The sequence below is a fragment of the Myotis myotis genome, unplaced genomic scaffold (assembly GCF_014108235.1).
Source record: "Myotis myotis isolate mMyoMyo1 unplaced genomic scaffold, mMyoMyo1.p scaffold_m19_p_5, whole genome shotgun sequence".
Classification (NCBI taxonomy): Eukaryota; Metazoa; Chordata; class Mammalia; order Chiroptera; family Vespertilionidae; genus Myotis; species Myotis myotis.
The window spans coordinates 83780399-83796917 of NW_023416357.1; the positions used below are offsets into that span (position 1 = coordinate 83780399).

Here is a 16519-nt window from a genome sequence, read left to right on the forward strand (position 1 = left end):
CTGCAGGGTGAAATGGGAGGAGAGGGTCTTAGAGGTGGGAATAGCATCAGCATGACTTTATTTTCTAATATGTTTTTATTGAGTTTAGAGAGGAAGGGAGAGAGAGAAACATCGCTGGGCTGCCTCCTGCATGTCCCCTCCTGGGAATCCAGCCCTCACCCCAGGCATGTGTCCTGACCAGGAATCAAATTGGTGACCTTTTGGAACCTGGGACGACGCTTAACCAACTGAGCCACACCAGCCAGGGCAACAGCATGATTTTAATGAAAGAAATGAGTGATGTCGCAGAGAAGGTGGGAGGAAGGGTGAGAGGAGGCTTCTCCCCCCAAGAAGCAGATGGGCAGGAGAGCGAGTGCTGAGAGCTTGTGCCAGAGCCCCTCTGCTGACTCTTCAGAGGCGGACAGGGGAAGGGTGGCTACCGGAGCAAAGGGCTGTAGGTTCCCATGGGGGTAAAAGACCGTTGGAGTCAGGGCCCTGGAGGTGAGGGCTAGAAGGATGGGGAGGGAGGGAGGAGGTTGAGGCACAGAGAGCCAGGGGCATGGAATGCTAGTCTGCATGCAGATTGATTTCCAGGAACTATGAGGGGAGCCGTGCTGGTTTCCTGAGCCCAGCCGCAGCTGTGTGAGTTCAGTACCAACCCTTCTCCCACCCCCGAGAACCAGCTGCATCTGGGGGTCAGGGCTGGGGAGCTGGGGAATTCCAGGCTGGGACAGCACCACAAAGGTAGGGAGCCATGAAAGGACCATATCCAGCCTTTCTGAGCCCCTGGCACGCCAGGCTCTATGCCTTTCACACCAGCCTGTGAGGCAGCTGAGCACACTGAGGCGGAAAGAGGCAAAGTCATACCCAGGTCTGTGCTGTTGTGGGGCCTGAGCAGGGGGTGTTGGGCGTTGGAGGAGGAGGGTTGCAAAAGAATCAGGCCCTGGCTGGTGTTGCTCGGTGGTTAGAGCGTCAGCCCACGGACCGGGGGGCTCGGGTTCAATTCTCTGTCAAGGGCACGTGCCTGGATTGCAGGTTCCATCCCAGGGTACATGAGGGAGGCAACCATCGATGCTACTCTCGCATCGATGTTTCTCTCCTCCTGCCCTCCCTCCCACTCTCTCTAAAAATCAATAAAAAATATCCTCAGGTGAGGATTAACAGCAAAAAAGAAGAATGAAGTGGGATTATAAAAGGCCCTGACCCAAATCCTGGTGATTCAAGCTTTATTTTGTAACATTGGAGGCCTTTTCAGTCTGACATGATTGGATCTGCTTTGCATTATCCTACGGTTAACCTGGTAACTGCACATCCACCCACCTTAGGCCGATTACAGAAGGCTAAACTCTGCAGTGAGGTCGGGCCGTGGCGGCAGGACCCAGAGATGGTGGAGTTGGGTCTAGATGTAGCAGTAGGGTGTGAGAAGGGAGGGGGGAAGGTTCTGGAAGGGTGATCGTGGTACTCAAGGCTTGGGCTGCAGGCCTATGGGACACGCAGGGATAGATGTGAAGTTGGCGGGTCCTGAGTGGTGCTTAGAGCCGGCAGGGTGGCGATGGGGCTGGGCAAGGTCAGGTGTGAAGGTGGCAGAGGAGGGCCCAGGGTCGAGCCCAGAGTACCGCGACCTCCAAGAGACCTTGGAGGAAAAGAGCCTTTGAAGGAACAGGAGAAGGTGGAGCCCAAGGAAAGGAAGTGGAGGGCTTTGCGGGTAAGCAGAGCTGAGTCCTGGGCGACACCAGAGGGATCAAAGAAGTAAAGACCGTCTAGAACTATCCTCAAATAATGGTGGCTTTTTAAAAAGCCTTGGAAGGGAATCCCCTGTGGCTGGAGGGAAGCAAAGAGGCCACTTCCCTCAGGGCGCACGCGGGAGAGGAGGGGCCGGCTCCAGTTGGTGCAGCTCCCACCGCCTGGTGAGGAAGGGAGGCGGAGCTCATACCCGCAGGACCAGGGAGGGTGCAGAGTGAGGGCCGCCCCCACCCACTGCATTCCTTCCCTTTGCTGCTCAGCTCCTCTCTGGTCTGGGAACCAAATGGTAACCAGTTACAGGCCCAGCTGCCCTGCCCCAGCTTCCTCTCCTTTCGTTCCCTCAACCCTGCCTACCCTGCCAGCGTGAGGGAACCCCCGGCTGAGCAGCCAGGCCCCCGCCCCCTGGGCACCCCTGGGCGGCCAACTTCCTGTCTGACTCCAGCAAGTCCGGTTTGCCTGCCTGGGCTTCGGCTTCCCTGCGTGTAAAATGGAAAGAGTCCCACAGCAGGGCCACCCTGGAGCACACAGCCAAGGCCAGGAGGGGGATGAATGGCCCGTCCGCAGCAGGAGGTGGCGAAGCGGGCCGGCCGGCCGGGCCAGAGCGTGGAGGGCCTGGAAGGCCTGGCTTTGCAGTGTGGACTGGACCCTGCAGGCCCGGCCTGGGCAAGCTCTTGCGCTGATGTCCCTGAAGCCGGAGCGGAGCACCTCTGTGAGCCAGGGCCCGAGTTCTTGGCAGCCCCAGCTTTTCTGGCCCTTTAAATACAGTTCCTCATGTTGTGACCCAACCATAAAATGATTTTCGTTGCTACTTCATAACTGCAATGTTGCTACTGTTATGAATCGTAATGTAAATATCTGATATGCAGGATGGTCTTAGGCGACCCCTGTGAAAGGGTCGTTTGACCACCAAAGGGGTCAAGACCCACAGGTTGAGAACCGCTGCTCTAGGAAGTCCTCACAGGGTCTATTATTTCATAAACTCGACTTGAGTTTTAATTTAAGGAACTACAGTGTAAAATTGCATTCTGCTGAGGAAAGGAGATAATTCTACTTCACTCACTTCACTGCCACCCCCAGCACAGCCTGAGGCCCAGTTCCCGGAGGGAAGCTCCCCGGGAGAAGGGCCACGGCCCCCATGGGTGCCCCTTCTGGGTCCCTCTCCTCTATGGGGTCTGTCCTTCAGCAGGTGCTGTGTGGAGTGGGCTCCCGGGAAGAGGCCCTGAGCTGGGCCTGGCTGCCAGCGAGGTGTTGCCATCAGCTGAGGGCGTTTGGTGGAGGCGGGAACAGGTCCCCTTCGGCCCCTTCAGAAACCGGTCCCACCACTTCTGAGCCGTGTGACCTTAGACAAGTTAACTGTCTGTAACCTTGGATGAGCTCACTAACTATCTGATCTCGGGTAAGTTAACTTGCTGCCCGTGATCTCAGATAAATAGCCTTCTTGCCTCTGGGCCTTGAGGCTACACGGAGCAGAAATGCCCTCGGTGGCGACCTGCCCCCACTCCCTGCACCGCGCTCTGCCCGCCCCCAGTCACACGCTCACTCCTCCGGCTTCTCCTTCCCCACCTTCTCTCCACCCCATATCTCTGTCGGGCTCTTGAGGACTCAAAATAAAACCTTCCTTTCTCAAGTTTCTAAAGATAGCACAATTCCAGCGCCAGCCACATGTTTTTCCACTTAATTATCTCTGCTTTTCTTTGTTAATTAGGCTCCAGTAACAGTCTTCCTCCGCCTTCCCCGGAGGAGCTGGCATCTGCTGGGCGGGGCCTGGAGGCCTTTGTGGGCAGACAGACGCCTGGCTGCCAGGCCCAGAATTGGCCGGCTGCCTCCTTTCTTCCCGGGGAGGCTGCGCAGTGGGCGATGGAAGGATGTGATGTCAGGAGGCCCCACCCTTTTCCTGGCCTGTGTGGGCTCAGCTGGGTCATTGCACCCCCATCCTGCCCTTGGGTTGGTCGGTGGCCCCAGCCCTGCCAGGTGGGGGAGGGGAACCTCAGAGTTCCCCAGAGATGGTTAAACCAGGGCCTCCTTGGGCCCCAGAAGGGAGCTCCTGACTCTTGTGCAACATTCCAGAAACCTCACTGAAACCATGTCCCCAACTGGGACCACCCAAGATGACAGGAACAGCCAGCGCCTTTATTTGGGCTGGAAGGCGATCAGCTGGAGGGGTCACCAGGCACTGCCTGCTGAACAGAAGCTCCTGCTGCCGGATAAATGCCTCTTTGAGCCACAGCAGCAGGGGCGGGGCACTAAGTGTGGCTCAGCACCGGGCGTTTGCTGGGTGGACGGGATCTTTCCAGCCTCGGGAGGGGTCTTGTGACAAAAGAGGCCACGGGGACCTGGGGGGTGGGGGGCTCCCAGGCATGGGGACCAGGACAGCGCAGCCCCCAGAGGGGCCCTTCAAGGCTTTGGGAGCTCAGGTGCAGTTATTTCGTCCATGAACAGTTCCCAGGTGTCTGTGGTCAGGCACTGGGCTGGGTGCTGGACATTTCATCAACACTGACTTCAAAAGTCAACAGCCTGCCTTTCGGAGCTTATGTTCTGGTGTGGATGCAGAGAATAGCCAGTGTGTGAAGTATAAAGCGAGTGAGATGTGAGTGCTAAGGCGAAGCAGGGAAGCCATGAGAGGGGTTGTGTTTATTTTTAGGGAGTTGCAACAGATGGGTAGTCGTCCAGGAAAGGCCTTCAAGTAAAGGCCTGAAGGGGGCGGTAGTGAGCTGGGGGAGGACAAGACTATCACTGCCGGCAAAAAAGATCTGCAAAGGCCCTGCGATCACCTGCCAGGGTGTTGGAGGAAGGAGATGGAGGACCTGGTAGGAAATGGGAGGGAAGGCAGATTGTGTGGGGCTGGGTAAGAATGCTGCCTTTTGTTCCGAGTGAGCTGGGAGCCAGTGCAGGCTTCTGAGCAGAAGAAAGAATCCAATTTAGACTTTAACAGGATCGCTCTGACAGCGGGGGGAGGACAGATGGGATCAGGGAGAAAGTAAGGCGGGAGGCCCAGGGGTGAGTCGTTGGCTCCAGGTATATTTGTAGCTAAAGCCAATAGAGCCAGCACCGGTTTGGCTCAGTGGATAGAGCGTCGGCCTGCGGACTGAAGGTCCCAGGTTCGATTCCGGTCAAGGGCATGTACCTTGGTTGCGGTCACATCCCCAGTGGGACATGTGCAGGAGGCAGCTGATCGATGTTTCTCTCTCATCAATGTTTCTAACTCTCTATCCCTCTCCCTTTCTCTCTGTAAAAAATCAATAAAATATATTTTAAAAAAATAAAGCCAATAGAACTTGCTGGTGAAGCTGTGAGAGAGAGGCGTTTGACCTCGGGGATTTGGGCTGAGCTGGAAGAAAAGGAGGAGCCAGTTGGGAGACTGCAATGTCAGGGCTCATTCTGTAGCTGTGAACTCTGGGGTGTCACCTAGTAGCAGGTCCATGCACAAGTCGGGGGCTCAGGGAGCAGACTGGGCTTGATGTATAATTTGGGGAGTCATGAGCACATTGCTAGTTTTTAAAGCCCTAAAACAGAATGAGATCATTGGAAGTGAGTCAAGTCAGAACCGGAGTCCTGGTGCCTTCAGTGTTCGTGGGTTGGGAAGATGAGGAGGGGCTGGACAGATGGTCAGGGAGGAGTGGGCAGTATCCTGAAGCCCAATGGAAAAACCCCATTTCTCCCCAGGGGGGAGCCTTCTCCCCTTGTGGCCATGAAGACCCCACAGCCCGGAGACTTGGCTGAGCATCTTGCAGGGATATTGGGATCAGGCCCTGAGCAGTGATGGCTTCTTAGCAGGACTCAGTCTTGGGCCCGAGAGGAAAAATTGTCCTTTATAGGAACCACCCCCCCCCCCGCCCCCATACATGATCATAGATGCCACACAGGATGGGGCAGGAATAGAAAGTCCCCCCTTCATGATCCGTTATCTATTCCATGAAACTGCACAGATTTCCCGTGACCTCTCAGGTGGGGCACCTGGGGAATGGCAGGCAGAACATACTACCTGGGTGACAAGCAGGAAGAGGGGTACCAGCAGAGGGTCTTGTGTGCCAGGGGGAGGAGGATGGATTTGTCAGGTGGACAGCAGTCCTCAGCAGGTTTTAAGCAAGGGAATGGCATGGTCAGGTAGACTGTTTAGAAAGATCAGTGTGGCTTGCAGAGCAGAGAATGGATTTGGGGAGGCCAGGTGAGACGTTCTTGCCACCGTGAGATGAGAGTCCACTAATACATGGGCTGGACCCGTGGGAAGTTTCTCTGAGAAAGTGGCTTGTCGCCCTCGCCGGTTTGGCTCCGTGGATAGAGCGTCAGCCTGCAGACTGACGGGTCCCAGGTTCCATTGCAGTCAAAGGCACTTACCTCAGGCTCCATCCCCGGCCCTGTTTAGGGCGCGTGCAGGAGAAACATCACATCGATGTTTCTCTTTGTCTCTCCTCCTTCCTTCAACGGAAAAATTTCCTCCGGTGAGGATTAACAAAAAAAGAAAAAAAGTGGCTGGTCATGGAGACCACCTGGGTTTGTGGATGGAGGCAAGGGGCTCCAGGGTTCCTGTGGCTGCTGTAATGAATTACTCAAACTTAGTGGCTTAAAGCAGGTTTATTGCCGTGCTGTTGTAGAGGTGAGAAGCCTGAACTTAGCCTTACAGCAGGGCCCCAGCCAGGCTGTCTGCAGGCAGGTTCCTTCCGGAGGCTCTAAGCAGGAACTGTTTTCTCGTCTTCCAGCTTCGGGGGCCACTCGAATTCATGGCCCCTCCTCCATCTTCAAAGCACCACTCCTCCCTCTGCTTCCGTTGTCCCAGCTCCTGCTTTGGACCTAGTGACTATACAGGGTGGGGCAAAAGTGAGTGAGCACTGGAAACGGAGGTTATCCTTGTATTATTTATGCATTGCTGTCTTCTTTTCCTTATGAACAACTGTAAGCCTCCTTTTGCCTCACCCTCTATTTAAGGCCCACTGGAATCGTCCAGGATCATCTCCCCACCCCAAGATCCTCAGCTTAGTCACAGCAGCACAGTCCCTTCTGCTATATAAAGAAACCTAGTCAGAGGCCCTGGGGATTAGGACAGCTAATGGGGGGCCACGTGCTCGGCTGTGGGGCCATGACAGCCTACCAAGGGTTGGAGGCAGCCAGCCAAGGTTACTCCCTCGAGCAGCGGTGTGGGAGAGCGGGGTCTGGGACACAGGGAGAGGCTATTTGGGGAAGGGCAGAACCCAGGGTGCTCAAGGAGGCAGTTGGAAATGTGGGCTCGGGGTCGCAAGTGCAGAAGAGTGAGGCGCTGCAGCATGGGTGGGGTGGAAGGAAGATCTCTTCCCTCCTCATGTGTGGAGACAAGGTCCTGATAGGTCAGTGATGGCGAACCTATGACACCCGTGTCAGAGGTGACATGCGAACTCATTTTTTTGGTTGATTTTTTCTTTGTTAAATGGCATTTAAATATATAAAATAAATATCAAAAATATAAGTCTTTGTTTTACTATGGTTGCAAATATCAAAAAATTTCTATATGTGACACAGCACCAGAGTTAAGTTAGGGTTTTTCAAAATGCTGACACGCCGAGCTCAAAAGGTTCGCCATCACTGTGATAGGCACTCAGCATGATAATGAGCCTGGGTTTTAGACATTCCCCTGCCAGCCTTGCAGCCAGGACAGAGAGAGGCTGTATATACTACGAGGTGGTTAGGTCTCTAGGGTAAATCCTGGATCCCCCTCCCACCTACGGCAGCGTTTTTCTTCTTTGTGCCTCAGCTTTCTCCTCTGTAAAGTGCAGATACTCATAGAGCCTCATAGGGTTGTTGGAAGGATTAAGTGAATGAATCCATACAAAGATCTAAGAATAGTGTCTGGCACTTAAGAGCTTGGTTTCTCGCCCAAGCCTGTTTGGCTCGGTGGATAGAGTGTCGGCCTGCAGACTGAAGAGTCTCGGGTTCGATTCCGGTCAGGGGCACATGCCTGGGTTGTGGGCTCGATCCCTCGTAGGGGGTGTGCAGGAGGCAGCCGATCAATGATTCTCTCTCATCTATGATGTTTCAATCTCCCTCTCCCTTCCTCTCTGAAATCAATAAAGATTTTTTTTTTAAAAAAAGAGCTTGATTTCTCTATTTATTGAGCACCTATGATGTGTCAGGCATTATTGTAGGTGCTCAATAAATAAACAGGTCACTGAAAAACAACCATCCCAGCCCGCAGGGAATGTCCATTCGTGGTAGTTAGCTGTAGCGTTGGCTGCTGCTGTTGCCCAGCATGAGGAAGTGTCCTCAGAATCAGCCAGGTGATGCAGGAGCGTGCATTCCTTCTGCCCCAGCCTGTGCGGCCAACAGCCCCCGTTTGTCCACCTTTCCCAAGAGAGGGGCAGGTGCCTTGCTCATCATGCGGAGGGCATGGCATTCCGTGTCTGGCCAGTGTGGCTACAGTTCCGCCTGGTCCTTGGCCAGCCTTGGGTCAGTGCTGTCCCTGTCTCTGTGTAGCTGGGACCTAGGAGGAAGGGAGAAGAGAGGAAAGGAGGCAAAGCAGAGAGAGGGGGCGAGAGAGAGAGAGAGAGAGAGAGAGAGAGAGCGAGAGAGAGAGAGAGGTGGGGGGAGGAAAGAAGGCATTTCCCCTTGGGAAAGGCCATGAGTATGGCTGGCCCAAGGATTGTCTGTCTAGGATGGACCCCATGATAAAACTGGGTGCCTGCCCTGCCCAACCTGGCTCGTAGGTGAAGCCATAGGGCTGCAGGAGCGTTTGTGAGACAGCCCTTCCTGAAGGTGCTGGGCTGACCTCAGACAGGAAAGCAGAACCTAGGCGTCAGAGAAACGTGAATTTGAGTCCTAGTGCCACCGGTGGCAGACCATAATCCTTGGTGGCTTTGGGCAGGCACCTTGACTCCTCTGAGCCTCAGTTTACTTACTTATAAAACGGGGATATCAACACCTAGAGGTCAGCCTCATGATGAGGAGCAAAGGGCAGCCCTAAGTTTACAGGCAGTCTCTGGTGGGTGTGTGGTCAGCAGATGTGGGATTTGTATCCCCATGTTGGCAGCTGAGGGGATAGTAGAAGGGCCTGGTAGCCCCAACAGGGAGGCCCCCGCCAGAGAGCCCCCTGTTGGCCACTGTTTCAGCCCCTTGTGTGCAGTTGGAGGTCAGACAGCTGGGCTCTAGGGAGGGAGGAGCACAGAGCACCTGCCCCAGCAGGTTGTGGCCCACCCTCCACCCACCATCCACCCAGGGAAGAGAGGCGGATTGATGGGAACACAGAGCCAGGCCTGAGGGAGCTGTCAGGGAGAACACTTTCTCTCTTCCCTCCTCCCTTCCCCTCCCCAGTGGACCCCATGCACTAATCACATCAATCACTCTGTCATCGATCTCTGCATGTAGCAATCTATGGATTGCTATTACCTTTTATTTTGAAATAATTTTTAATTTACAAAGAATTGCAAAGATTCAGAGTTCCCAAATACCATTTGACCCATGTTAGGACATTAACATCTCACGTAACCTTGGCACATCTGTCAAAGCTAAGAACTTAACATGGATTGACACGATGTGATGAACTAAACTACAGACATTAAATTTCATCAGTTTTTCCACTAACGTCCTTTTGACGTTTCGGTGTTCAGTCGCGGCTACCACATTGCCCTTAGTGTTCATTTATTTTATTCTTTTTTTTTTAAATATATTTTATTGAGTTTTTACAGAGAGGAAAGGAGAGAGATAGAGAGTTAGAAACATCGACCAGCCGCCTCCTGCACACCTCCCCACTGGGGATGTGCCCGCAACCAAGGTACATGCCCTTGACCGGAATCGAACCTGGGACCCTTCAGTCCGTAGGCCGACGCTCTATCCACTGAGCCAAACCGGTTTCGGCCATTTATTTTATTCTTTCGTTGGCCTTCCCTCCTGATGGCCTGCTAACTGGTTAATACAGACGACGACGAACACCATGGACCCAGCACCCACATGAGAATTAGAACAGTACCAACAACATGCACCGCCCACGTGCTCTCCGTCATCCTGTCCACCTTCCTCCCCAGCACAAATACCCTCAATTTTATGTGTACCATTCTCTTGGTTTTTGCCTCCAAATTTTCAAAACTGCAGGAAAAAAAATGAAAGAATAGTGTTGTAACGGCCTGTACATCCTTTCTCTGATTCATTCATTCTTAACGTTTTGCCAGGTTTCCCTCCCTCTTCCCTCCATCCTTCTCCCCCCACACACAGACACACACCTCCATTTATTTCCACTTGAAGTAAGTTGCAGACATCTTGACTCTTCACACATCTTTCAACACACATCTCCCACATCTCCTCAGAACGATGCTATTCTTTTACATATCCACAACATTATTATAACACTTATGAAACCTAACATCTCCCTCTTGTCTAATATACAGTCTATATTCATATTCCTCCATGTCTTTTATGGCGGTTGTTCCCCACCACCACCACCACCACCACATTATATAATCATTGTTCAATAGCTGATATTCTAAACTGTTCTATGGCATATAATATTTGCCTAAACCAAATTTGTTTCATTTGCTTTTTTTTTTCCTACTTTCATAACCACGGTACCCTACTGTAACGAGCCCGGGACTTGCTTTTGTCCCTTAACGTTACGTAACAGATTGTGGAAACCTGCAGCTGTAGCTTGTTTGTTTTCACTGCCCCATCATGTTCCATGGAGCGGCCATACCACCCTGAATTCCTCTGTCTTCCTGCCCCAGGCCGCTTGGGTTGCTCCCAAGGCCTTGCAGTTAGCACCCTTGCACATGTTTCCTTTTGCGCATGTACAGACGTTTCTCTCGGTACATGAGGTCACAGGCCTGGGCGAGGGCCTCCACCGCTGCAGCACAGCCACCCCTCTCTGAGCCTCAGTTTCTCCATCTGTAAAACAGATGACGGAATTCCTGCTGCCCCTACGTGCAGGCCCAACAGGAGTTAAAAGATGAACCCAAGTGCACCTTCTCCTGGCAAAGGCCTGGTGCCAGGAAAGGGAGGTGTCTTCAGCTGCAGGCCTGAGGGAGGAACATGGCTGCTCTCCTACCTGTGGCCCCGGCAGCTGCTCCCCCAGCGGGGAGCGCCCTTACGTCCACCATGTTCTCTGCAGGTCCAGACCCGCCCAGGCCCGGCAGAGAGAGGGGAGAGGAGGAATATTTATTCCACCTTCTGGACCAAGCTCTCCCTCTAAGCAGCCCTTCCCTCGCTGTGGGCTGCCTCTGTGCTTCTGTTTATGATCATGCTTATCAGCATGGTCATCAATCCCAGCTGCAGGCCTCACACCAGGCAGGGAAAGTCCAGGCTATTCACGGCTCTGGTACTCTGCCCCAGGAGAAGGCTGTGGGGCCACCCCAGGCATCACCCCGAAGCTGATTGGCTCAAAATTGTGTATCTACTATGGCTGTGATTTAATAAGCTTGGTTGCTTTCTTTCCCCAGGCAAAATTTCATTAATCCTCGGCTAACGGACAGCGGATTAGAAAGGACAAGATGAGAGCTTCTGGGGCAGACAATAGGGAAAGAGAGGAGACCAGGAAACTGGAATGAGCAGGAAGAGGCGGGAGAAATGCCCGCAGGATGAGGCAGGGGCAGTGGGATACAGGTCACTGCTGCGGGGGGTTAAGGGGGCACTTTCTGGAAGGTACTAGGGGGTAGATCATGAGGGTGACTTCTCTCACTCCCCCCACTGTGTGCTTAATAAGAAAAGGGCACTGGATACATTTTAGAAACTGTTCTACCTAAAATGGGAAAATCAAACCCAGAGGATTAAGAGAATAAACTTCCATTATCTGGAAGCGTCTCCTGTAAAATTTCATTTCCTGAGACCACAGAATAATTGAGGCATTGGTCTAGTAATACCATCAACAACAATTTGATTTTGATGGCTTGAGACCTTAAAGTTTTTTTATGTGATATGATTAGATCCTCCCAACAGGCTAGAATTCCTATTTGCAGGATGTGGAAACGAAGGCCCAGAGAGGTTGAGTGATTTTCCAAATGTCACACAGCATTAGGGTTACAATCAAGATTGCTTTGTAATCTACTGAGCCAGGGACCTTTCCTGTCATTATGCCTTCTTCCCCACTGTATATAGCATTCAAGCAGATACTTTAAGGCCACACACACACACACTCACACACTCACACTCCACATTGAGCCCCTTAATTATGTTTCCAAATGGAGAACATTCTGCAATGTTGAAGCTGTTGGTGTCTTTTACAGCCAACCTAGGTTCAGAGGCACACAGGAGGTGTGATTTATTCTAAATCCCCAGAATTGGTTTGCTGACTCAGGGTTCAGAATAGTAATAACTAGCCTTTAGACCAGCAGTTCTCAACCTGTGGGTCGCGACCCCTTTGGGGGTCGAACGACCCTTTCACAGGGGTCGCCTAAGACCATCGGAAAACACATATATAATTACATATTGTTTTTGTGATTCATCACTATGCTTTAATTATGTTCAATTTGTAACAATGAAAATACATCCTGCATATCTGATATTTACATTACAATTCATAACAGTAGCAACATTACAGTTATGAAGTAGCAACGAAACTAATTTTATGGTTGGGGGTCACCACAACATGAGGAACTGGATTAAAGGGCTGCAACATTAGGAGGGTTGGAAACCGCTGCTTTAGACCATGGCGTGTAGCTCCTGTCCCCCTGCCCCCATTCTTTACCCAGGGGTAACCAGATGCCAGGCCAAGCTGCATCAGCCAGGAACTTTGACCACGATTCACGTCAGGGAGACCAGCTCTGTCCTTGGCACCTCCAAGCCCCAACACCAGTGTGTTCTGAGGGTCACGTTGCCCTCTCCCCAACACAGAGCTGGGCAGGTTGGGGCTGGGGCAGGAACACAGAGGGGCCCCTTCCCCTCTGGTTTGGGTTTCCTCCCAGAAAGGGGGTCACTCCTTTGCCCCCACAGCCCGAGGAGCTGCCTCCTGTTTCCTCTGAGTGCTCAGAGGGGCAGGGGCACCCTCCCCTTCAGCCCTCCCACCCCCAGAACCTACCTGGCCCATTTATTCAACTGATCCTTTATGAAAAAAAAGGGCCATCTTTCCTCCAGATTAAATAAAAACGAAGAGGTGGGGAGAAGCTGAGGCTGGATGCTGAGGCGGGAGAACCCAGTGGTGACTGTTGTGGGCCTGGCTCGGTCCTCACACAGCGGTGTTCAAGCCGGCGGGCACCCCCGTTCCTCACCCTCTCCTGCCTCGGCCGGGGGCTGTTCTCTGTGCTCTGCTGAGTGCCCAGGAACAGCACTGCGTCCAAGTGGGACCGCGCTCATGAAATATTTGTTCAGGAGAGAATGAGCAGTGAGCAGAAGTGCTGAGAGCTGACGTCACATGACTCAGGTTTCTGACTCCCAAGTTCTGTGCCCTCTGGGGGCTGGCGTTGCCTCTCCCAAGGTGAGGAGGCTGTCTTGTCTTGGTCTCTCTCCACCCACGGGGCAGCAGGAGCCTCCAGGGGAGACAGGGTGGGTGCTTGCGACCGGCACTCTCAGACTCCACAGAGACGGCCTCGTCAGACAACCACAGCAACCTCAGCTGATGGGCTCACCTTTGACTGCTGTCCACTCCCTTTCAGTCCAGCAGGCTTTGTTGAGAACCAGCTATAAATCCAGCCTTTCCCTGGGCTCAAGAGGAGACAGACCTGGAACTATGAGCTGATAAAGCAAAAAATTAAGAGGAAACACCTTAAAAATCAGCTCTTCTTTGTGTAGATGGGGAGACAGAGACCTGAGGAAACCCGGGGTTTGTGGGGGAGTGAAAGAGCAGGGTTCCGGGGTCAGACACTATTCCTGGCACTTACCAGCTGTGTGCCGTTGGGCACGTTACGTAACCTCTCTGAACCTCTGTATCCTGGGCTGTGGTGAGGAGTGGCCATGGTGGTGTCTGGGAAAGGTGTCAGCTAAGCGTCTGGCACACAGTGGTGTGAACCCAGGCACCCTTCCCCGGTTTGCGGTGCTGTCATGCCTGTGCAGAGTCCCTTCCCCAGTTTGCGGTGCTGTCATGCCTGTGCAGAGTCCCTTCCCCGGTTTGCGGTGCTGTCATGCCTGTGCAGAGTCCCTTCCCTGGTTTGCGGTGCTGTCATGCCTGTGCAGAGTCCCTTCCCCGGTTTGCGGTGCTGTCATGCCTGTGCAGAGTCCTGCCCACCAGAGGAATCCCTGTTGCAAGGGGACGAGTGGAAAGTCTGCCGCTTCCCTGAAGGCTCTCGGTGGTCCTTGGGCCCAGGACTCTGTCAGTTGTCTTCCCGGGACCTGGAGAAGGACCAAATCCATTGTAGCCACGTCTAGGGTCCTGGAGACCATGTGGAGGGGCCGTGTTGGGGCTTGTGGGAGGGAGGGTTCTGGAGGGGCTGAATTTCGGGTCTTGGTGCAGCAGGGTAGAACCATCGCTCCCTGAGATGGGGACACAGGAGGAGGTTAACTGGGCTGCCTGGTGTTTTGGGTGTCTCAGGCACCCCGATCGCTGAAAAGAGATAGGCAGGAACTTGTAGATCCGACAGATCTAGACTCCATAGCCAGGAGGGTGGCCATGAGCAGGGCCAGACAAGGGCAGCAGGTGAAGGAGCGCGGGGAGGAGGGGCATCGGCAGGCAGTTTGGAAAGCTCCCTGGCCTGTGGGGCGGCCCCCAGACTGGGGGAGAGAGATGTGCAGGCAGGGGCAGCAGATGCTGAGAGATACAGGGCCTGGGAAACGCCGTTCCCGTCGGCCTAAATGGCACTGCGTTCTGTGAGGTTTTCCAGATTAAAGCAGGCGTTGTTTTTCTCCACAGACCCATTCTGTCTGTCCTGCCTCTTATCTCCCAGGCCCTGGCTCCCTGCCAGTGTCCAGCTCCGCCCCCAGCCCGGGCCCGAGGCCCAGCCAGTGTGGTTACTGTGTGATGGTACAAAGTGCCCTTCCTGGAACTCCAGCTCTCTCCCCAGCTCAGGCCACAAACCAGCAGGCTGCTGTCCCGGGACCCTCTTCATGCCGTCCACTCCCCTAGCCTCTCCTACACTCGACATCCCCCAGCCCAGGCCCTATCTCTGGGGCTCCCCTGACCCAGCTGCTCTTCTAAACCAAGGAGAGGGGTGAGGGGAACACAAGGTCCAAGCCCCATGAAGAGCTGCCCTGGTGCGTTCTGTCTCCCTGACACGGGCCTGGGGCTGGTGGACTGTGAGGCAGGCAGGGTGAGTGCCTGTGAGTCTAGTTCAGTCACACTGGCACCCGCTGCTAGACCCCTCACAGCCGCTCCCCCTAGCACCAGCCTGTGCTTCAGCCACATCCAGTATGCTGTGACCTTGCACCCTTGGGTGCCATGCATGGGCCAGTCCTTGTGCCTGGGTGTCTTTCCCCAACCCCGCTCCACCCTCATCAGCCTTCTAACAGAAGGAGAGACACCCCTTAAACAGCTCGCTCTCCCAGGGAGCCTCTCCGGACTTGCACGATGCATGCCCCATGTTTCCTTGTAGGTGTGTCTTCTGGGTGGGCGCTGTGACTGTGTGCCACCCCCCTAAGCTGTGAGTGCCTCAGTGGAGGGGCCCTGCCTCCCTCTCCTCAGGCTGTTCCGTGCTTCACATGAGGCCTGTGCTGGAGGAGCTGTTCAGAGAAAGTGGGATGGATGGATGGATGGATGGATGGATGGGGGCCGAAGCAGGCTGCAGGGGAGTGGGTGGGGCCTGGAGAGACTGCTCCAGCCGGTGAGGGTCAGGGGTGCCACATGGGAGAGGGAGCAGGTGCAGTGGCCAAGCCCATGCCAACCCTCATGCCCGCATGTCTTCCTCTTGTAGATGAAGATGATGCCAACAGACTCGGGGAGAAGGTGATCCTTCGGGAGCAGGTGAAGGAGCTCTTCAATGAGAAATACGGTCAGTTTCCCGGGGCGGGGCCCCTGGGGCAGGATCTGTGGGGCCAGTCTTCCAGGGGGGCCCCTCCTCCCTCTGCAGCCAGCCTGGCCTCCAGTTGCCCCCAGCTGGCCTGCCAGCTCTGCCTGAGGACATAGTTGCTCTGCCCGTGACTGATGGGAACTGATCCTTCAGTGCCTCTCTCCAAGAAGGGGAAAGAACCCAGTCTGTGGTATGCAGGGCAGCGATAGCAGTCAGCATTTCTGCTCCTCCAGGCCTGGGCTGTGTGGCAGAGGCCATGGCCCACGGCCAAGGACTTATTTATGCACATACCCGTCCGCCCAACCAGTGCTCAGCCCTGAGGACTCCAGAGGAAGGAGTCTGCTCCAGCCATCAGGGGCCCAGGCCCCAGAGGGAGATGGGCATGGGAAGATGAGAGCCAGGAGATGCGAGGCCCTGTGCTGAAGGCAGAGCCCAGGGTGGGACCGTTAATATAGTTACAATTGATACAGCACTTTCTAGATTATGGAGTGTCAGGCTGTACCAAGTGCTCTACGTGCATTTACACTTTATTTGTGATGAATATTGTACTGTCTCCGCTTTGCCTTGTAGCAGAGGAGACATACAGTAAATGTTTTACAAAGAAGAATTTCAGAGAGAGAAGAAAATGCAGAAGTGTGGCTGAGAATGAGGGGGAGGGTTAGGAGTGATCAGGAAAGCCTCTCGAAGAGGGGGCGTTTTAGCTGAGACTTTAATGTCAAGCGGGGACAGACATTGGAGGAAAAGCTTGCCAGGCAGAGGGACCAGCGGGAGGGCGGAGGGCCGGGAGCAGAGCACGCAGGTGGGCGCGGTTCCCGGTGCGGCGGGGAAGTGGGCAGGCCTGAGGTGAGTCAGGGTTTCATTTTGAGAGCAAATCGGAAGCCACTCTGCTGGGGGTTGGTGCTGTTGTCTTTTTCACTTTTTATTTTGGAACCAGTTTTCAAACATACACAAAAGCAGAAAGAATGACATGGCGGCCC

The 16519-nt window shown here is 54.1% G+C and overlaps 1 protein-coding gene across 4 annotated transcripts in view; it reads left to right on the plus strand.

The window, feature by feature from the left end:
- GTF2IRD1 (GTF2I repeat domain containing 1) overlaps positions 1 to 16519 on the plus strand; it is a 110775-nt gene that overhangs the window by 84953 nt on the left and 9303 nt on the right. For all 4 annotated transcript variants that reach the window (XM_036309868.1, XM_036309867.1, XM_036309864.1 and 1 more), the window contains one exon: positions 15447 to 15524. In XM_036309868.1, coding sequence (XP_036165761.1) covers positions 15447 to 15524 — 78 coding nt within the window. The remainder of the gene's footprint in view (positions 1 to 15446; positions 15525 to 16519) is intronic.